We start from the raw sequence: 23187 nt of genomic DNA on the forward strand, positions 1-23187 counted from the left end.
GCTGAAGATGAGGTAGCGGATTTACAAACAGAGGCGATGTGTAGTGGGGAGAGGCTGGTCATAGGGCAAAATTGCAGCCAACAGCATGAGCTGCAATGTAAAAGGCAGACAAAATCAAAAAGGGTGAATGTGGGACTGAAGGTGTTATATTTGAATGTGCACAGTATATGGAATAAGGTAGATGAACTTGTAGCACAGTTAAGGAATGGCAGGTGTGATGTTGTGGGCATCACTGAATCATGGCTGAAAGCTGAAAGATTGTAGCTGGGAGCTTAAGGTTCGAGGATACACATTGTATCGAAAGGACAGACAGGAAGGCAGAAGGGGTGGGTTGCTCTGTTGGTAAAACATGAAATCAAATCATTAAAAAGAGGTGACACAGGGTTGGAAGGTGTTGAATCATTGTGGATAGAGCTAAGGAACTGCAAGGGTAAAAAGACCCTGATGGGAGTTGTATACAGACCCGAAACAGTAGTAAGGATGTTGTCTACAAATTACAACAGGAGATAGAAAATGCATGCCAATAGGGCAATGTTACGATAGTCACAGGGGACAAGTATGCAGGTAGATTGGGAAAATCAGGTTGGTGGGGGAATTTCTAGAGTGCCTACTAGATTATTTTTAGAGCAGCTCGTGGCTGAGCCCACTGGAGGATCAACTATTCTGGACTGAGTGTTGTGCAATGAACCAGAATTGATTAGAGAGCTTAAGGTAAAAGAACACTAAGGAGAGAGTGATCATAATATGATTGAATTCACCATGACATCTGAGAAGGAGAAGCTAAAGTCAGATGTATCAGTATTACAGTGGAGTAAAGGGAATTACAGAGGCATAAGTGAGGAGTTAACCAGAATTGATTGGAAAAGAACACAGGCAGGGATGACAGCAAAGCAGCAAAGGCTGGAATTTCTGGAAGCAATTTGGAAAGTATAGGATATGTACATCCCAAAGAGGAAGAAATATTCTGAAGAAAAGACGAAAAACCATGGCTAACAAGAGAAGTCAAATCCAACCTAAAAGCCGAATAGACGGCATATAATAGAGCAAAAATTAGTGGGAAGTTAGAGGATTGGGAAACTTCAAAAGCAACAGCAACAGAAGGCAACTAAATAGCCATTAAGAAGATAAAGATGGAATATGAAAATAATCTAGCCATCTATCTATTAAAGAAGCTATAGTAAAGTAAGCTGCTATTAAAGAAGATATCAAAAGTTTCTTCAGATACATAAAGTGTAAAAGAGCGGTGAGAGTGGATATTGGACTGCAGGAAAATGATGCTGAGGTAGTAATGGGGGGCAACAAAATAGCAGACGAACTGAATAAGTATTTTGTACCAGTCTTCACGGTGGAAGACACTAGCAGTATGATGGAAGTTCCGGCTGTCAGGGATCATGAAGTGTGTGAAATTATCATAATTGGAGAGAAAGTTCTTGGGAAACTGAAAGGTCTGAAGATACATAAGTTGCCTGTACCAGATGGTGTACACCCCAGAGTTCTGAAAGAGGGACCAAAGAGATCATGGAGGAATTAGTAATGATCCCTCAAGAATCACTAGATTCTAGAATGGTTCCTGAAGACTGGAAAATTGCAAATGTCACTCCACTCTTCAAGAAGGGAGAGAGGCAGAAGAAAGGAAATTATAGGCCAGTTAGTCTGACCTCAGTGGTTGGGAAGATGCTGGAGTCAATTATTAAGATGAGGTCTCAGGATACCTGGAGGCACATGATAAAATAGACTGTGTCAGCATAGTTTCCGCAAGAGAAAATCTTGGTGGACAATTCTGTTGGGATTCTTTGCAGAATTAACAATCAGGATAGACAAAAGAGAATCAGTTGATGTTGTGTACTTGGATTTTCAGAAGGCCTTTGACAAGGTGCCACACATGAGGCTGCTGTACAAGCTATGAGCCCATAGTATTACAGGAAAGATTCTAGCATAGATAAAGCAGTGGCTGATTGGCAGGAGGCAAAGAATAGGAATTAAGGGAGTCTTTTCTGGTTAGCTGCCAGTGACCAGTGATGTTCCACAGGGATCTGTGTTGGGACCGATTCTTTTTACGTTATATGTCAATGATTTGGATGATGGAATTGATGGCTTTGTTGCAAAGTTTGTAGGTGATATGAAGACAGGTAGAGGGGAAGGTAGCTTTGAGGAAGTAGAGAGGCTATAGAAGGACTTAGACAGATTAGGGGAATGGACAAATAAATGGTAGATGGAATACAGTATTGAGAAATGTATGGCCATGCACTTTGGTAGAAATGAAAGGGTTGGCTATTTTCTAAGTAGAGAGAAAATACTAAAAAAAAAGGTGCAAAGGGACTTGGGAGTCCTTGTGCAGGATTCCCTAAAAGTTAATTTGCAGGTTAAGTCTGTGTTGAGGAAGGCAAATGCAACATTAGCATTCATTTCAAGAGGACTAGAATATAAAAACCAGAACATAATATTGAGAGTTTATAAAGCACTGGTGAAACCTCACTTGGAGTATTATGAGTGGTTTTGGGCCCCACGTCTTAGAAAGGATGTTCTGAAACTGGAGAGGGTTCAAAGAAGATTCATGAAAATGATTCCAGGATAGAATGGCTTGTCATATGAGAGCATTTGATGGCTCTGGGCCTGTTCTCACTAGAATTCAGAAGAATGAGGGATGACTACATTGAGACCTATTGAATGGTGGAAGTCCTTGATAGAGTGGACGTGGAAAGGATGTTTCCTATGGTGGGTAAGACTAAGACCAGAGGACACAGCCTCAGAAGAGAGGGGTGTCCTTTTTAGAATGGAGATGAGGAGGCATTTCTTCCTCCAGAGAGTGGTGAATCTGTGGAAATCTTTGCCACAGACAGCTGTGGAGGCCAAGTCTTAATGTACATTTAAGGCAGAGGTTGATAGATTCTTGATTGCTCTAGGCGGGAAGGGATATGGGGAGAAGGCAGGAGATTGAAGTTGAGAGGAAAATTGGAATCAGCCATGATGAATTGCAGATCAGACTTAACGGGCCAAATGTCCTAATTCTACTCCTATATCTAATGGTCTTGTGAACTGATAGAGTCCTTGACCACCCTCGTTACTACAACCCACCTAAACTAGGTGGGTTTGGATAGCCTGGACCGTGGAAGCTGGTGGCAGAGTTTGACAATTTGCAAGTCCATCCTCTGAACATGGCATGAGATGTAAGGGAATTGATGATTTGAGTAGGAATGCTCTGCAGGTTCATCTCTTGTTCCTCTACCTCAGGGGTTCCCAACCTTTTTTTTATGTCAAGGACCCCTACCATTAACTGAGAGGTCCATGGACCCCAGGTCGGGAACCCCTGTTCTAACTTAATGCGACACATCAGAATTTCAAGAAAGCAGAAACCGAGGACACTGGGGCTGGGAGCTAGGGTGTGGATCCTCTTGAATTCAGAGTGGTTGGGTGGCACTTTGTCCGCTTTAGTCATTGAATATTCTTCAGTATTTGACTAAAATTCATGGTCAACTGCATATTTGTCAGCATGAGTTGTTGGGCCCCCACAAGTCTTGATATGTTTGTAGGTTTCAAGTCATCAAGTTTATTGTCATTTAACTGTATACATTTATTCTGTCAAATGAGGCAATGTTTCTCCAAACCAGGTGTAAAGCACAGTAGTACACATAACGCATAATAACTTATGAAAGTAAGGATGAAATCTACAGATGGATTGCACATAAATAAACAAGCTAAAGTGCATAAATAAATAACGTAAGGTAAAGAACAGATTAACCAGTGACATTTTGAGTGCGATGCGGCAGGGAAGAAATAGTTTCCTGTCCGGACTGTTCTTGTTTTTATGCAATTTTTAGGAGTTTCCTGCCTGATGGTCAGAGGATGCTGGGTGGGATCCTCAATAATACTAAGGGCCCTGTGTACGCAGCGCTCCTGATGGATGGTAGGGAGACCCCTGTGATCCTCTCGGCCGTTCTCACAGTCCTTTGTAGGGACTGTCACCCTGTGTATTGTTGTGATAGCAGAGGGGTTAACCAGCCCTACTTCTTCCGTCAATCAGAATTTTAATAGAATCATTTCCTCATGGGAGGAAATATTCCAATACTTTGTGCTGAGCCATAGTGATCTTTCTGGTTGGCTGTGCATATCAGATGTACATTGCAAACAAAAGATGGAAGCTACCCATACTCTTCCCACTTTCTTTGACTGGCACATCAACTTGATCTTTGCCTCATAAAATGGTTCCCCCCCCCCCCCCAACCCTAAGGATCAAAAACTTCATGTCATTAATATGTCAATTTGCTTTTTCCTTACAGGGATGCAATTGTCACCTGTTCAGTGAACTGTCTGACTAGCTTTCTGTCAGGATTTGTAATTTTCACAGTGTTGGGATATATGGCAGAGATGCGCAATGTTGAAGTGGAGGATGTGGCAAAAGACAAAGGTATATGAGCTTGATTTATTTCTTAACAAAGATCATCTCAACCAATAGTTGAAATCATGAAAAAAATATTGCAAAGTAGCACTTCCCTTAAGGGTTCCAAACCTTTTTTTAAATGCCATGGACCCCCACCATAAACCAAAGGATCCATGGACCCCAGGTTGGGAACCCCTTAAACTATCATAGAATAATCTTTCTCAGGGGTGTATATGGTGACATGTATGTACTTTGATAATAAGTTTACCTTGAACTTTGAACCAACAAGGAATTTGGAGCAGAGATGGAAACTGTATTCATGCCAATGGTAGATTCTTGTTCTGAACAATTTTATGTTCTTTCTCAACTCTGACGATGTGCTTTATTCATTTAACTGAACCACTCCAGGATCTAGTTACTGGAGTATCCAATGAGTTTCCAATTTACACTGTAACCTACTTTAGATAAACAGCCCATAGTTAAAAATTCATCATCATCATTATGTGCCGTGTTGTGTGATGTGGCTGAACATGGTTAATGACCGTCATTGTTAGAACATAGAAAAATACAGCACAGTACAGGCCCTTCAGCCCACAATGTTGTGCTGACCCTTAAACCCTGCCTCCCATATAACCCCACCTCACCTTAAATTCCTCCATATACCTGTCTAGTAGTCTCTTAAATTTCACTAGTGTATCTGCCTCCACCACTGACTCAGGCAGTGCATTCCACACACCAACCACTCTCTGAGTAAAAAACTTTCCTCTAATATTCCCCTCGAACTTTCCACCCCTTACCTTAAAGCCATGTCCTCTTCTACTGAGCAGTGGTGCCCTGGGGAAGAGGCGCTGGCTGTCCACTCTATCTATTCCTTTTAATATTTTGTATACCTCTATCATGTCTCCTCTCATCCTCCTTTTCTCCAGAGAGTAAAGCCCTAGCTCCCTTAATCTCTGATCATAATCCATACTCTCTGAACCAGGCAGCATCCTGGTAAATCTCCTCTGTACCCTTTCCAATGCTTCCACATCCTTCCTATAGTGAGGCAACCAGAACTGGACACAGTACTCCAAGTGTGGCCTAACCAGAGTTTGATAGAGCTGCATCGTTACCCCGCGACTCTTAAACTCTAGCCCTCGATTTATGAAAGCTAACACTCCATAAGCTTTCTTAATTACCCTATCTACCTGTGAGGCAACTTTCAGGGATCTGTGGACATGTACCCCCAGATCCCTCTGCTCCTCCACACTACCAAGTATCCTGCCATTTACTTTGTACTCTGCCTTGGAGTTTGTCCTTCCAAAGTGTACCACCTTACATTTCTCCGGGTTGAACTCCATCTGCCACAACACCACCAACTCCCAGTGTGGCCTTTTATATATTAGTGAGACCCAACGCAGACTGGGAGACCGTTTCGTTGAACACTTACGCTCGGCCCGCCAGAGAAAGCAGGATCGCCCAGTGGCCACACATTTTAATTCCACGTCCCATTCCTATTCTGATATGTCTATCCATGGCCTCCTCTACTGTCAAGATGAATCCACACACAGGTTGGAGGAACAACACTTTATATACCGGCTGGATAGCCTCCAACCTGATGGGATGAACACTGACTTCTCTAACTTCTGTTAATGCCCCTCCTCCCCTTCTTACCCCATCCCTGACATATTTAGTTGTTTTTTTCTCTCTCTCTGCTCATCACCCTGCCTGTTCTCCATCTCTCTCTGGTGCTCCCCCCTCCCCCTTTCTTCCTCCCGAGGCCTCCCGTCCCATGATCCTTTCCCTTCTCCAGCTCTGTATCACTTTCGCCAATCACCTTTCCAGCTCTCAGCTTCATCCCACCCCCTCCGGTCTTCTCCTATCATTTTGCATTTCCACCTCCCCCCACTACTTTCAAATCTCTTAGTATCTCTCCTTTCAGTTAGTCCTGATGAAGGGTCTCGGCCCGAAACGTCGACAGTGCTTCTCCTATAGGTGCTGCCTGGCCTGCTGTGTTCCACCAGCATTTTGTTTTTGTTGTTTTAATTTCCAGCATCTGCAGATTTCCTCGTGTTTGACCACCAACCTTTGTGTCGTCGGCAAACTTGCCAACCCACCCTTCTACCCCTATATCCAGGTCGTTAATAAAAATCACAAAAAGTAGAGGTTCCAGAACCGATCCTTGTGGGACACCACAAGTCACAACCCTCCAATCTGAATGTACTCCCTCCACCACAACCCTCTGCCTTCTGCAGGCAAGCCAATTTTGAATCCACCTGGCCAAACTTCCCTGGATCCCATGCCTTCTGGCTTTCTGAATAAACCTACTGTGTGGTACCTTGTCAAATGCCTTACTAAAATCCATGTAGATCACATTCACTGCAAGACACTCATCCTTATGCCTGGTCACCTCCTCAAAGAACTCTATCAGGCTTGTTAGACACAATCTGCCCATCACAAAGCCATGCTGACTGTCCCTGATTAGACCATGGTTCTCTAAATGCCCATAGATCCTATCTCTAAGAATCTTTTCCAACAGCTTTCCCACCACAGACGTAAGGCTCACTGGTCTATAATTACCCAAACTATCCCTACTACCTTTTTTGAACAAGGGGACAACATTCGCGTCCCTCCAATCCTCCGGTACCATTCCTGTGAACAACGAGGACATAAAGATCCTAGCCAGAGGCTCAGCAATCTCTTCCCTCGCCTCGTGGAGCAGCCTGGGGAATATTCCGTCAGGCCCCAGGGACTTATCCATCCTAATGTATTTTAACAACTCCAACACCTCTTCTCCCTTAATATCAACATGCTCCAGAACATCAACCTCACTCATATTGTCCTCACTGTCATCAAGTTCCCTCTCAGTGGTGAATACTGAAGAGAAGTATTCATTGAGGACCTCGCTCACTTCCACAGCCCCCTGGCACATCTTCCTACCTTTATCTCTAATTGGTCCTATCTTCACTCCTGTCAACCTTTTGTTCTTCACATAATTGAAAAATGCCTTGGGGTTTTCCTTTGCTCTACTCGCCAAGGCCTTCTCATGCCCCCTTCTTGCTCTTCTCAGCCCCTTCTTAAGCTCCTTTCTTGCTACCCTATGTTCCTCAATAGACCCATCTGATCCTTGCTTCCTAAACCTCATGTATGCTGCCTTCTTCCACCTGACTAGATTTTCCACCTCACTCATCACCCATGTTTCCTTCACCCTACCATTTTTTATCTTCTTCACTGGGACAAATTTATCCCTAACATCCTGCAAGAGATCCTTAAACATCGACCACATGTCCATAGTACATTTCCCTGCAAAAACATCATCCCAATTCACACCCGCGAGTTCTAGTATTATGGCCCCAATTAAAAATTTTCCTGTCCTCTCTGATTCTATCCTTTTCCATGATAATGTTAAAGGCCAGGGAGCGGTGATCACTGTCCCCCAGATGCTCACCCACTGAGAGATCTGTGACCTGACCCATTTCATTACATAATACTAGATCTAGTATGGCATTATTCTTGGCAAAGTTTTCTACAGAAGTGGTTTGCCATTGCCTTCTTCTGGGCAGTGTCTTTACAAGACAGGTGACCCCAGCCATTATCAATACTCTTTAGAGATTGTCTGACTGGTGTCAGTGGTCACATAACCAGGGGTTGTTAAATGCACCAGCTGCTCATATGACCATCCACCATCTGCTCCCATGGCTTCATGCAACCATGATCAGGGGCTAAGCAGGTGCTACACCTTACCCAAGGGTGACTCGCAGGCCAGCAGAGGAAAAGGAGTGCCTTACACCTCCTTTGGTAGAGACGTATCTCCACCCCACCACACAAGTTAAAAATTTGCCCTTTAAATATTGAGACTAACTCAGTTCTGTTAAGCAACCTCAGAAGTCTCTCCCATACATTCATTCTGTCAATGTCTAGTTACAAAATATCCAGTGTAGCCAACTCACAGAGGCAATATTCTCCACTCAACTTCTTTCAGAGGCTCTCAGCTCCAGATTTATACTTCTCAACCTTAGTTTCCTATTCTGGCCCAATCTTGCCCTTCCTACTGACACTACTCTTTCAGATCCAAACTTTCATGCTTTCTCTGTTTCCCCCCTTTCACAGTGAAATATTTTGGCTATTCTGATTCTACTCTCCCAGACTGATCTCTCCTACCCACTGCTTGCTTCCAGTTTCTCTCTTTTCCTACATGTAAGCACAAGCACTTACCCTTGGCCGTGCCTCTTCATTCACCAATACTCTACTGTATTCCATTTCTCTCCTGCCCATGGGTCAGATGCAAATTCAACATGAGAATACCATTTCCATTCAGTACGGTACTTTAGGGTCTTCAGCACTACAATGTATTCTCTATTTTGGGTGACTTTTATTGTTGCCATTTGCACGATTTGTTTTTTGTGTGTGGGGGGAGTTGTTGATGTTCTTGTTGCCATTTGCATGATTTGTTTGCGCGGGGGGTTGATGTTTTTCTTGGAACAGTTTTCTTTGTTTCGTGGCTCTCTGTGGAAAGATGAATCTCAGGGTTGTATACTGCGTACATACACAGATAATAAATGTACTTTGAATCCTTCAGACTTTTTATCTTTATAGAACATTAATATGTATGTTATTTTGCCTGTGCAGGTTCTGGTCTCCTGTTTATAACCTATCCTGAAGCGATTGCTAACATGGATGGCTCTCCCTTCTGGGCAATTCTCTTCTTTCTTATGGTGATAACCCTGGGCTTGGACAGTACGGCAAGTAAAACCTTCAGTAAAACATCTTCCATCATCATTACACAAAATTAATTCCAATTCAAGAAACAATATTTCACAGAATGAAGACAAACGTGGAAAATAGATTATCCTGGAAAAGCTTAGGATGTCAGGCAGCATATGTGAGAAGAGAAACTGCCCCCATTAAGCTATTTTGCCTCATCCTATCACAAACACACCCTTCGCTCTACACATTCATCCTCCACCTTCTCTACATAATCCCATTAGCATTCCTCTCTCTGTTTCTCTCTCTCTTTCTTTCCAGAGACCAGAAATGTTAATTGCTTCTCTTTCCACAGATGCTGCCTGACCTGCAGAGTTTTGCCAATATTTTCTGTTTTTGCATAATATTTCTCAAAACTTGTGTAGAAGTCAGGTTAGATGTGGATGCAACTTTTCTGTTGGAATTATCAAAGTGTCTGTTAACATAAAAAACAACATTTGAAGACTATCTGAGAGAGGCATTACAACCTACCCAATATTCAGGGATCATCAAGGAATCAATTTATATAATAGCAGATTAAAAAGGAAAGAAAGAAAATGTGTAAACTCCATTTCCAGAAATCAATCCAGTTTTGTTAAGTCACAAACAAGCGAAAATCTGCAGATGCTGGAAGCCCAAGGAACACACACAAAATGCTGGAGGAACTCAGCAGGCCAGGCAGCATCTATGGAAAAGAGTACTGCCAAAGGGTTTCAGCCCAAAACATCGAATGTACTCTACCATAGAGGCTACCTTGCCTGCTGAGTTCCTCTGGCATTTTGTGTGTGTTCCTCAGTTTTGTTGAGTGTATTGTTTCTTGGCAAGCTTTGATGGTATTGTATATAATTTTCCTTTATGGACATCCCTCACACATGTAATCTACATGTGATGGAAATAGGCCTGAAAGGCCCATTTCTATACTGAATGGTAGTCTGTGCCTTTGAAACTGGAACTCTACATTAGTGTCCACGAGAAATAAGGACCATGGGCAAGGAATTCTTTTTCAGAATAAGTCAGATACATTATGTTTGCATGGTATTCCTGTCTCTTGAGTCACAATATGTAAAAATACCGCTTTTGGCTGTGGTTGGAAACAAGGACAAACAGGTAAAGGGTGCCAGTTACATCTGTTATTTTTGAGGGTCATGTTATGACTCTGTCACAAGAAATGTTCAAGTACTCAAAAGGGACGAGTGTATAGTTGGTCTCTCTAGAGGGCCACCCACTAAAGCAGACATATGATCTAATTGAAAGAAGATAGGGTCTGCTAACCATGCGAAACCCTGACAAGAAATAACAGTGCACTGTTCGGCTCCCCTAGAGGTTCACCAGATTTGAAGACAGCATTACAAACAACCAACAGCTACTGTATGTTAAGGTGCTTGTCACTAGTTAGAACGTTGCATTGAATATTCATGCACGCTCTCCCTGGTGATTGGCTAAGAGCCACATTATATGGCTTGGACACATTGCAGAGAGAGTAGGCCCAGCTCCTGACAAAGCAATGCTGCAGCTTTCCCACATCCGTGTACAGCATTAGCAGGAGCCCTCACTTTATATTTTACAAATATGTTGGGAGTCGGGCTGTACACAAAGAGAAAGGTCAATCTGGTTTGTTCAATGTTTTCCCTATTTTCATTCTTTTCTTTAAACAATTTTTCTGTAAATGTATTAAATTTGTAGTATCGGAACAGTGAACTGCCAGTCTCTGCTGTCGTTGTTTCCGAAGAGTCCTCTCTCTCCCACGCTGGAGGGGGGAAAAGTCTGTCTGATATACCGAGGTGCTGGTTTGTGGACTGTAGTTATCATGGGGGGGGGTAGAGGGAGTGTGGAGGGGGAGAGAGTCTGTCTGAGATACCGAGGTGCTGGTTTGTGGACTGTAGTTATCATGGGGGGGGGGTAGAGGGAGTGTGGAGGGGGTGAGAGTCTGTCTGAGATACCGAGGTGCTGGTTTGTGGACTGTAGTTATCATGGGGGGGGGTAGAGGGAGTGTGGAGGGGTGTGAGAGTCTGTCTGAGATACCGAGGTGCTGGTTTGTGGACTGTAGTTATCATGGGGGGGGGGTAGAGGGAGTGTGGAGGGGGTGAGAGTCTGTCTGAGATACCGAGGTGCTGGTTTGTGGACTGTAGTTATCATGGGGGGGGTAGAGGGAGTGTGGAGGGGGTGAGAGTCTGTCTGAGATACCGAGGTGCTGGTTTGTGGACTGTAGTTATCATGGGGGGGGGGTAGAGGGAGTGTGGAGGGGGTGAGAGTCTGTCTGAGATACCGAGGTGCTGGTTTGTGGACTGTAGTTATCATGGGGGAGGGGTAGAGGGAGTGTGGAGGGGGTGAGAGTCTGTCTGAGATACCGAGGTGCTGGTTTGTGGACTGTAGTTATCATGGGGGGGGTAGAGGGAGTGTGGAGGGGGTGAGAGTCTGTCTGAGATACCGAGGTGCTGGTTTGCGGACTGTAGTTATCATGGGGGGGGGGGGGGTAGAGGGAGTGTGGAGGGGGGAGAGTCTATCTGAGATACCGAGGTGCTGGTTTGTGGACTGTAGTTATGATGGGGGGGTAGAGGGAGTGTGGAGGGGAGAGAGTCTATCTGAGATCCCGAGGTGCTGGTTTGTGGACTGTAGTTATCATGGGGGGGTAGAGGGAGTGTGGAGGGGGTGAGAGTCTGTCTGAGATACCGAGGTGCTGGTTTGTGGACTGTAGTTATCATGGGGGGGGGGGGTAGAGGGAGTGTGGAGGGGGTGAGAGTCTGTCTGAGATACCGAGGTGCTGGTTTGTGGACTGTAGTTATCATGGGGGGGGGGTAGAGGGAGTGTGGAGGGAGTGAGAGTCTGTCTGAGATACCGAGGTGCTGGTTTGTGGACTGTAGTTATCATGGGGGGGTAGAGGGAGTGTGGAGGGGGTGAGAGTCTATCTGAGATACCGAGGTGCTGGTTTGTGGACTGTAGTTATGATGGGGGGGTAGAGGGAGTGTGGAGGGGAGTGAGAGTCTGTCTGAGATACCGAGGTGCTGGTTTGTGGACTGTAGTTATCATGGGGGAGGGGTAGAGGGAGTGTGGAGGGGGTGAGAGTCTGTCTGAGATACCGAGGTGCTGGTTTGTGGACTGTAGTTATCATGGGGGGGTAGAGGGAGTGTGGAGGGGGTGAGAGTCTGTCTGAGATACCGAGGTGCTGGTTTGTGGACTGTAGTTATGATGGGGGGGTAGAGGGAATGTGGAGGGGGTGAGAGTCTATCTGAGATACCGAGGTGCTGGTTTGTGGACTGTAGTTATGATGGGGGGGTAGAGGGAGTGTGGAGGGGGTGAGAGTCTATCTGAGATACCGAGGTGCTGGTTTGTGGACTGTAGTTATGATGGGGGGGTAGAGGGAATGTGGAGGGGGTGAGAGTCTATCTGAGATACCGAGGTGCTGGTTTGTGGACTGTAGTTATGATGGGGGGGTAGAGGGAATGTGGAGGGGGTGAGAGTCTATCTGAGATACCGAGGTGCTGGTTTGTGGACTGTAGTTATGATGGGGGGGGTAGAGGGAGTGTGGAGGGGGTGAGAGTCTGTCTGAGATACCGAGGTGCTGGTTTGTGGACTGTAGTTATGATGGGGGGGTAGAGGGAGTGTGGAGGGGGGTGAGAGTCTGTCTGAGATACCGAGGTGCTGGCTTGTGGACTGTAGTTATGATGGGGGGGGTAGAGGGAGTGTGGAGGGGGGTGAGAGTCTGTCTGAGATACCGAGGTGCTGGTTTGTGGACTGTAGTTATGATGGGGGGGGGGTAGAGGGAGTGTGGAGGGGAGAGAGTCTGTCTGAGATACCGAGGTGCTGGTTTCTGGACTGTAGTTATGATGGGGGGGTAGAGGGAGTGTGGAGGGGGTGAGAATCTGTCTGAGATACCGAGGTGCTGGTTTGTGGACTGTAGTTATGATGGGGGGGTAGAGGGAGTGTGGAGGGGGGTGAGAGTCTGTCTGAGATCCCGAGGTGCTGGTTTGTGGACTGTAGTTATCATGGGGGGGGGTAGAGGGAGTGTGGAGGGGGTGAGAGTCTGTCTGAGATACCGAGGTGCTGGTTTGCGGACTGTAGTTATCATGGGGGGGGGGTAGAGGGAGTGTGGAGGGGGGTGAGAGTCTGTCTGAGATCCCGAGGTGCTGGTTTGTGGACTGTAGTTATCATGGGGGGGGGTAGAGGGAGTGTGGAGGGGGGAGAGTCTGTCTGAGATCCCGAGGTGCTGGTTTGTGGACTGTAGTTATGATGGGGGGGGGGGTAGAGGGAGTGTGGAGGGGAGTGAGAGTCTGTCTTAGATACCGAGGTGCTGGTTTGTGGACTGTAGTTATGATGGGGGGGGGGGTAGAGGGAGTGTGGAGGGGGTGAGAGTCTGTCTGAGATACCGAGGTGCTGGTTTGTGGACTGTAGTTATGATGGGGGGGGTAGAGGGAGTGTGGAGGGGGTGAGAGTCTGTCTGATATACCGAGGTGCTGGTTTGCGGACTGTAGTTATCATGGGGGGGGTAGAGGGAGTGTGGAGGGGGTGAGAGTCTGTCTGAGATACCGAGGTGCTGGTTTGTGGACTGTAGTTATCATGGGGGAGGGGTAGAGGGAGTGTGGAGGGGGTGAGAGTCTGTCTGAGATACCGAGGTGCTGGTTTGTGGACTGTAGTTATCATGGGGGGGTAGAGGGAGTGTGGAGGGGGTGAGAGTCTGTCTGAGATACCGAGGTGCTGGTTTGTGGACTGTAGTTATGATGGGGGGGGTAGAGGGAATGTGGAGGGGGTGAGAGTCTATCTGAGATACCGAGGTGCTGGTTTGTGGACTGTAGTTATGATGGGGGGGTAGAGGGAGTGTGGAGGGGGTGAGAGTCTATCTGAGATACCGAGGTGCTGGTTTGTGGACTGTAGTTATGATGGGGGGGTAGAGGGAATGTGGAGGGGGTGAGAGTCTATCTGAGATACCGAGGTGCTGGTTTGTGGACTGTAGTTATGATGGGGGGGTAGAGGGAATGTGGAGGGGGTGAGAGTCTATCTGAGATACCGAGGTGCTGGTTTGTGGACTGTAGTTATGATGGGGGGGTAGAGGGAGTGTGGAGGGGGTGAGAGTCTGTCTGAGATACCGAGGTGCTGGTTTGTGGACTGTAGTTATGATGGGGGGGTAGAGGGAGTGTGGAGGGGGGTGAGAGTCTGTCTGAGATACCGAGGTGCTGGCTTGTGGACTGTAGTTATGATGGGGGGGGTAGAGGGAGTGTGGAGGGGGGTGAGAGTCTGTCTGAGATACCGAGGTGCTGGTTTGTGGACTGTAGTTATGATGGGGGGGGGTAGAGGGAGTGTGGAGGGGAGAGAGTCTGTCTGAGATACCGAGGTGCTGGCTTGTGGACTGTAGTTATGATGGGGGGGGGTAGAGGGAGTGTGGAGGGGGGAGAGTCTGTCTGAGATACCGAGGTGCTGGTTTCTGGACTGTAGTTATGATGGGGGGGTAGAGGGAGTGTGGAGGGGGTGAGAATCTGTCTGAGATACCGAGGTGCTGGTTTGTGGACTGTAGTTATGATGGGGGGGTAGAGGGAGTGTGGAGGGGGGTGAGAGTCTGTCTGAGATCCCGAGGTGCTGGTTTGTGGACTGTAGTTATCATGGGGGGGGGTAGAGGGAGTGTGGAGGGGGTGAGAGTCTGTCTGAGATACCGAGGTGCTGGTTTGCGGACTGTAGTTATCATGGGGGGGGGGGGGTAGAGGGAGTGTGGAGGGGGGTGAGAGTCTGTCTGAGATCCCGAGGTGCTGGTTTGTGGACTGTAGTTATCATGGGGGGGGGTAGAGGGAGTGTGGAGGGGGGAGAGTCTGTCTGAGATCCCGAGGTGCTGGTTTGTGGACTGTAGTTATGATGGGGGGGGGGTAGAGGGAGTGTGGAGGGGAGTGAGAGTCTGTCTTAGATACCGAGGTGCTGGTTTGTGGACTGTAGTTATGATGGGGGGGGGGTAGAGGGAGTGTGGAGGGGGTGAGAGTCTGTCTGAGATACCGAGGTGCTGGTTTGTGGACTGTAGTTATGATGGGGGGGGTAGAGGGAGTGTGGAGGGGGTGAGAGTCTGTCTGATATACCGAGGTGCTGGTTTGCGGACTGTAGTTATCATGGGGGGGGTAGAGGGAGTGTGGAGGGGGTGAGAGTCTGTCTGAGATACCGAGGTGCTGGTTTGTGGACTGTAGTTATCATGGGGGGGGGGGTAGAGGGAGCGTGGAGGGGGTGAGAGTCTGTCTGAGATACCGAGGTGCTGGTTTGTGGACTGTAGTTATGATGGGGGGGTAGAGGGAATGTGGAGGGGGGTGAGAGTCTGTCTGAGATACCGAGGTGCTGGTTTGTGGACTGTAGTTATGATGGGGGGGTAGAGGGAGTGTGGAGGGGGTGAGAGTCTGTCTGAGATCCCGAGGTGCTGGTTTGTGGACTGTAGTTATCATGGGGGGGTAGAGGGAGTGTGGAGGGTGTGAGAGTCTATCTGAGATACCGAGGTGCTGGTTTGTGGACTGTAGTTATCATGGGGGGGGGGGGTAGAGGGAGCGTGGAGGGGGGAGAGAGTCTGTCTGAGATAACGAGGTGCTGGTTTGTGGACTGTAGTTATGATGGGGGGGTAGAGGGAGTGTGGAGGGGGTGAGAGTCTATCTGAGATAACGAGGTGCTGGTTTGCGGACTGTAGTTATCATGGGGGGGTAGAGGGTGTGTGGAGGGGGTGAGAGTCTGTCTGAGATACCGAGGTGCTGATTTGTGGACTGTAGTTATCATGGGGGGTAGAGGGAGTGTGGAGGGGGTGAGAGTCTGTCTGAGATACCGAGGTGCTGGTTTATGGACTGTAGTTATGATGGGGGGGGGTAGAGGGAGTGTGGAGGGGGGAGAGTCTATCTGAGATACCGAGGTGCTGGTTTGTGGACTGTAGTTATGATGGGGGGGTAGAGGGAGTGTGGAGGGGAGAGAGTCTATCTGAGATCCCGAGGTGCTGGTTTGTGGACTGTAGTTATCATGGGGGGGGTAGAGGGAGTGTGGAGGGGGTGAGAGTCTGTCTGAGATACCGAGGTGCTGGTTTGTGGACTGTAGTTATGATGGGGGGGGGTAGAGGGAGTGTGGAGGGGAGTGAGAGTCTGTCTGAGATACCGAGGTGCTGGTTTGTGGACTGTAGTTATGATGGGGGGGGTAGAGGGAGTGTGGAGGGGGGTGAGAGTCTGTCTGAGATACCGAGGTGCTGGTTTATGGACTGTAGTTATCATGGGGGGGGTAGAGGGAGTGTGGAGGGGGTGAGAGTCTGTCTGAGATACCGAGGTGCTGGTTTGTGGACTGTAGTTATGATGGGGGGGGGGTAGAGGGAGTGTGGAGGGGAGTGAGAGTCTGTCTGAGATACCGAGGTGCTGGTTTGTGGACTGTAGTTATCATGGGGGGGGGTAGACGGAGTGTGGAGGGGGGTGAGAGTCTGTCTGAGATACCGAGGTGCTGGTTTGTGGACTGTAGTTATCATGGGGGGGGGTAGACGGAGTGTGGAGGGGGGTGAGAGTCTGTCTGAGATACCGAGGTGCTGGTTTGTGGACTGTAGTTATGATGGGGGGGGTAGAGGGAGTGTGGAGGGGGGAGAGAGTCTGTCTGAGATCCCGAGGTGCTGGTTTGTGGACTGTAGTTATGATGGGGGGGGGTAGAGGGAATGTGGAGGGGGGTGAGAGTCTGTCTGAGATACCGAGGTGCTGGTTTGTGGACTGTAGTTATGATGGGGGGGGTAGAGGGAGTGTGGAGGGGGGTGAGAGTCTGTCTGAGATACCGAGGTGCTGGTTTGTGGACTGTAGTTATCATGGGGGGGGTAGAGGGAGTGTGGAGGGGGTGAGAGTCTGTCTGATATACCGAGGTGCTGGTTTGCGGACTGTAGTTATGATGGGGGGGTAGAGGGAGTGTGGAGGGGTGAGAGTCTGTCTCAGATAACGAGGTGCTGGTTTGTGGACTGTAGTTATCATGGGGGGGTAAAGGGAGTGTGGAGGGGGTGAGAGTCTGTCTGAGATCCCGAGGTGCTGGTTTGTGGACTGTAGTTATGATGGGGGGGGGTAGAGGGAGTGTGGAGGGGGTGAGAGTCTGTCTGAGATACCGAGGTGCTGGTTTGTGGACTGTAGTTATCATGGGGGGGGGGGGTAGAGGGAGTGTGGAGGGGGTGAGAGTCTGTCTGAGATACCGAGGTGCTGGTTTGTGGACTGTAGTTATCATGGGGGGGTAGAGGGAGTGTGGAGGGGGTGAGAGTCTGTCTGAGATACCGAGGTGCTGGTTTGTGGACTGTAGTTATCATGGGGGGGGTAGAGGGAGTGTGGAGGGGGTGAGAGTCTGTCTGAGATACCGAGGTGCTGGTTTGTGGACTGTAGTTATCATGGGGGGGGGGGTAGAGGGAGTGTGGAGGGGGTGAGAGTCTGTCTGAGATACCGAGGTGCTGGTTTGTGGACTGTAGTTATCATGGGGGGGGGGGTAGAGGGAGTGTGGAGGGGGTGAGAGTCTGTCTGAGATCCCGAGTTGCTGGTTTGTGGACTGTAGTTATGATGGGGGGGGGTAGAGGGAGTGTGGAGGGTGTGAGAGTCTATCTGAGATCCCGAGTTGCTGGTTTGTGGACTGTAGTTATGATGGGGGGGTAGAGGGAGTGTGGAGGGTGTGAGAGTCTATCTGAGATCCCGAGTTGCTGGTTTGTGGACTGTAGTTATGATGGGGGGGGGGTAGAGGGAGTGTGGAGGGAGTGAGAGTCTATCTGAGATACCGAGGTGCTGGTTTGTGGACTGTAGTTATCATGGGGGGGGGGGGGGGTAGAGGGAGTGTGGAGGGGGGAGAGAGTCTGTCTGAGATACCGAGGTGCTGGTTTGTGGACTGTAGTTATCATGGGGGAGTAGAGGGAGTGTGGAGGGGGGTGAGAGTCTGTCTGAGATACCGAGGTGCTGGTTTGTGGACTGTAGTTATGATGGGGGGGTAGAGGGAGTGTGGAGGGGGTGAGAGTCTGTCTGAGATACCGAGGTGCTGGTTTGTGGACTGTAGTTATCATGGGGGGGTAGAGGGAGTGTGGAGGGGAGAGAGTCTATCTGAGATCCCGAGGTGCTGGTTTGTGGACTGTAGTTATCATGGGGGGGTAGAGGGAGTGTGGAGGGGAGAGAGTCTATCTGAGATCCCGAGGTGCTGGTTTGTGGACTGTAGTTATCATGGGGGGGTAGAGAGAGTGTGGAGGGGAGAGAGTCTATCTGAGATCCCGAGGTGCTGGTTTGTGGACTGTAGTTATCATGGGGGGGGTAGAGGGAGTGTGGAGGGGGTGAGAGTCTGTCTGAGATCCCGAGGTGCTGGTTTGTGGACTGTAGTTATGATGGGGGGGGAGTAGAGGGAGTGTGGAGGGGTTGAGAGTCTGTCTGAGATCCCGAGGTGCTGGTTTGTGGACTGTAGTTATCATGGGGGTGTTAGAGGGAGTGTGGAGGGAGTGAGAGTCTGTCTGAGATAACGAGGTGCTGGCTTGTGGGCTGTAGTTATGATGGACTCTTGATCAAGGATTCTTTGGGATTTCTGCTGTTGCTTGCATGGTGTGAAGTTTGGGGAGGTCGATACTTTCGCTGTTGTTTGTGCAAATGGAAGGGGGTTTCCATGTTTCTATCATTCATTCTGTGGAGTTTGTTTGTTTTGTGGATGTTTGTGAGGAGGATGAATTTTAGGTTGTTTACTGTATACGTACTCTGATATGAAATGAATCTTTGAAATCCTAAAGGTACTTAGAAGTTGTCATGTCGATGTTTCGGTCCGAGACAGTACGAAGAGTCTCAGACCGAAACGTCGACAGTATGTTTTCCTATAGATGTTGCCTGGCCTGCTGTGCTCCACCAGCATTTTGTGTGTGTTGCTTTGAATTTCCAGCATACATATTTCCTGGTGTAGAAGTTGTCATGTTTGTCCATTTTCTAAATAGAAATAATTGTGCATTTGATAATACTCAGAAATGAGATGCACTTGACGTTTGTGTTATTCTTGTTAACAGTATGGAGGTCTGGAGTCTATCATCACAGCAGTAATAGACGAGTATCCTCATCTGTTTGCTGAAAGGAGGGAACTGTTTGTTCTGGGGCTAATCGTGGTGTGCTTTGTGGGCTCTCTCAGTACTCTAACCAACGTAAGTATATGTGTGTGTGTGTGTGTGTGTGTGTGTGTGTGTGTGTGTGTGTGTGTGTGTGTGTGTGTGTGTGTGTGTGTGTGTGTGTGTGTGTGTGTGTGTGTGTGTGTGTGTGTGTGTGTGTGTGTGTGTGTAGATTTTTGGAAGGTTGCTATCTAGATTGTTATAATACCCGTCAAGACCTTGGGCTTCTCAGTTATCTGCACAGCCAATGAATTACTTGTCAAATGTAGTAATTTTTATGTATGCATTTGTGGCATAATGTTTTCACAAACAGCAATGTGATAAATGTCCAGCTGATCTAACTTAGTGGTAGAAGGATGCATGCCAGCTTGTAAATCAAGACATGACTGTATTCCTTCAAATATTGCTGTTGGATCATTAAAGACAATATGTAAAGACAAATAGGACCTTGGTTTAATTGTGGTCTAAAAAATGCCACTCCCCAAATTAAGCGCTCTCTCACTCCCGTAAGGAAATGACTTTCAAATTATCTGACCCATCAGGATTGCTGAGTGAGCCTCCAGATGGCTGTGGATCAAGTGGTGTGACCCGTGGACCGATGCTGCTGGGACACAAGCCGGGTCCCGGTCAACCCTGGCTGGGTCGCCTGGGCGAGAGCGTCTGATGTTGAAAGACTTGAAACAGCTGATGACCCAGGTTACATCACTGATGATGTGCCCCTGCGCATCCTAGGATGTATCTCAGCACCAATCATACTGAACAAAAGATCTTATGTCCCAAAGATAGGAGTACTGTTCCTGATTCAAGTTGATTCATTCAGTAGGCTATAAATAACTATGTTTCCCTGTGGTGAACTACATATACCTGTCTGGACACGCCCCCTGATGACTGCTCCTGTGGCTCCTCCCACAGACCCCTGTATAAAGGTGATGGAGGTCTGAGCCCGGCCTCTCTGTCTCCAGGATGTAGTATGGTGGTCAATCACTGCTTGTTCCTTCTTCCAGTCAATAAAAGCCGATACCTCGCCTTTACGTCTCAGAGTGTGTTATTGATGGTGCATCATTCCCATAGGAGGAAACAGACAGATTTTTCACCTCTCCTACAGTAACTATCCAAAAGCTGCTTTCTTTCACATGACCATCAACATTCGTCCCATAACTATCCCTGTCACCTACCCACATTGGGGTAAATTTCATCATTAAAAGGCTGTTCTGCTGCTGGCGTTTAGGGCAGCAAAGAAGGTTCTCCATCTTTGTCTGTCTCACACAGATATAGGATTCTTCATTGCTTGTTTCTGTAACAAATTGTGTTGTCCAGTCAGGGTTGTTGGCTCTAGGCTGAACCCCTCATCCTGGAGGACTGGTGGACCACCCTTGGTTTGGCCTCTATCCTTTGACCTGTTTTGCATGGGTGACCCTACCAAGAGCCAAAGCATAAAGTCCTGACTCCAGCCAACATAGCTCATTGAGGCATGCAAGCCTCCAAACCCTATGACAAGTTTGAGGTCCTCCTGGAGGATTGAGGTAATTACAAACAGTTTATTCACCTTTTCCATTCAGTTCTATTGAAACAGAACTGACTGCTGGGACACAAGTGCTACCAACGTGCAATGGTCTCACATGGATTTGTTCTAACAACCAAAAGGTGATTTTTTTCCCCACCAATGAGTGAGAATTTTGGATGGGCACTGTTGAAGAGGCAGAAATGGCTAATGGAAAGAGCAGGAGAGTTCTTGTGGACAATTAAAACACTTAACACTCAACTCCAGGCCATTACTCTTCTGGTTTATGGTCCCCTTGTCACTCAGGATAGTTCACCTCCCTCATGGATCTATCTTCTGACTTGGAAGTGAGTTAGACACTTTCCCAATATTGCAGCAGTGAGCAATCTCTGAGGTCATCCATTTCACCACCCTCTAATGAAATACACACAGAAGTGGTCTTGGGCTAAGATTTTCAGACAACTGGCAGTTGCAGTAAACTGATAACTTGCCTAACACTCACATTAGTGAAAATCTAAACCACTGTCAAGTCAGGTCTAGTCCTAGTAAGGTTTACAGGAAAGCTGACCATTTGCATAACTCGGTGTCTTTATTTTTCCATATCACTGTGCCATCTTTAGTTTCCAACAATATTCATTCTTTAAGGCTTCTTGTGTGGGATTGGCAATTAGTGTGGAACTAGCTACAACTATACTGTATTTGTGCCAAAAGTATTGAAATATTTCCACATGGGGCACTTATAGCCAGCAGCAACAACACAGGGCTGTCAGAATGCGCTGCATTCAAGGTTTCGTCTCAGTAGAAATAACAGTGCATTAACAAACTGTCTCTCAATCCCTTATTGAGATTGTTATTTGAAGTACTGGCTGATATGAAATGTTTTTCAATCTTTCAGGGAGGAGCATATGTGGTCAAGCTGATGGAAGATTTTGGATCTGGTTCCTGCCTTATTGCTGTGGTATTACTAGAATCTATAGCAGTTTCTTGGTTTTATGGTAAGGTAGCCACATTCTTCGTTACGTTAGATAAAAGTTTATGAAGCGATGCGAAAAATGTTGCAGGAAGTTGATTCTTGCACATACTGTTTTGTCCTCGAGTAGGAGGGAGGGAGCACGCATGCATGTTATTAGGGGTACTGTGGAACTGGCAGAAAGACTACTGGCCTATTAAAATATAATGCTAATATCTTCAATAGTGGCACTTGTGAAGCCAAAAGAATGTCCTTTTCAGCAGAACTGACCAGGTAGTTCTCAGGGCTGATATTAGGCTCCTAAATTGCAATACACTGATAGAAGCAGCTTGTCCATAAGACCATAAGATGTAGGAGCAGAATTAGGCCATTCAGCCCATCGAGTCCACTCCGCCATTTCATCATAGCTGATCCCGGATCCCATTCAACCCCATATACCTGCCCTTTCACCATATCCCTTGATGCTCCAACCAATCAAGGGTCTATCAACATCCGCTTTGAATATGCCCACAGAGTTGGTCTCCACTGCAGTCTGTGGCAGAGCATTCCATAGATTCACCACTCTTTGGCTAAAAAAACTCCTCCTTACTTTTGTTCTAAAAGGTCACCCCTCAATTTTGAGGCTATGCTCTCTAGTTCTGGATACACCCCCACCCCCACCAGAGGGAACATGCTCTCCACATCCACCTTATCTAGTCCGTTCAACATTCACACACAAAATGCTGGTGGAACACAGCAGGCCAGGCAGCATCTATAGGGAGAAGCGCTGTCAACGTTTCGGGCCGAGACCCTTCGTCAGGACCCGAAATGTCGACAGCGCTTCGCCCTATAGATGCTGCCTGGCCTGCTGTGTTCCACCAGCATTTTGTGTGTGTTGTTGTTTGAATTTCCAGCATCTACAGATTCCCTCGTGTTTGCCGTTCAACATTCAGTAGGTTTCAATGAGGTCCCCATGCATTCTTCTAAATTCCAGTGAGTACAGGCTCAAATGCTCCTCATATGTTAACCTCTTTATTCCCAGAATCATCCTCATGAACCTCCTCTGGACTCTCTCCAATGACACTACATCCTTTCTGAGATAAGAGGCCCAAAACTGTTAACAATACTCCAAGTGCTGCCTGACTGGTGTCTTATAAAGCTTCAGCATTATCTCTTTGTTTTTATATTCTATTCCCCTTGAAATAAATGGCAACATTGCATTTGCCTTCTTTACCACAGACTCAACCTGTAAGTTAACCTTCTGGCAGTCTTGCACCTTCTGGGACTCCTAAGTCCCATTGCCCCTCTGATGTTTGACTTTTCTCCCCAGGTAATAGTCTGCACCATTGTTCCTTTTACCAAAATGCATTGTCTTACATTCCCCAACACTGTATTCCATCTGCCGCTTTTTTGCCCACTCTTCCAATTTGTCTAAGTCTTTCTGCAATTGCATTGCTTCCTCAGCACTACCTACTGCTCCACCTATCTTTGTATTATCCATAAACTTTGCCATAAAGCCATCAATTCCACTATCTAAATCAATGACAAGCAATGTAAAAAGTAGCGGTCCCAGT

The 23187-nt window shown here is 47.4% G+C and overlaps 1 protein-coding gene across 1 annotated transcript in view; it reads left to right on the top strand.

Moving 5' to 3' along the window:
• The window catches only part of slc6a4b (solute carrier family 6 member 4b), a 73997-nt gene that overhangs the window by 24644 nt on the left and 26166 nt on the right, over positions 1-23187 (top strand). Inside the window, exons 7-10 of the mRNA XM_073065838.1 lie at positions 4278-4405; positions 8987-9099; positions 19068-19199; positions 21560-21659. Coding sequence (XP_072921939.1) covers positions 4278-4405; positions 8987-9099; positions 19068-19199; positions 21560-21659 — 473 coding nt within the window. The remainder of the gene's footprint in view (positions 1-4277; positions 4406-8986; positions 9100-19067; positions 19200-21559; positions 21660-23187) is intronic.

The sequence above is a fragment of the Hemitrygon akajei genome, chromosome 14 (assembly GCF_048418815.1).
Source record: "Hemitrygon akajei chromosome 14, sHemAka1.3, whole genome shotgun sequence".
NCBI classification, from domain to species: Eukaryota; Metazoa; Chordata; class Chondrichthyes; order Myliobatiformes; family Dasyatidae; genus Hemitrygon; species Hemitrygon akajei.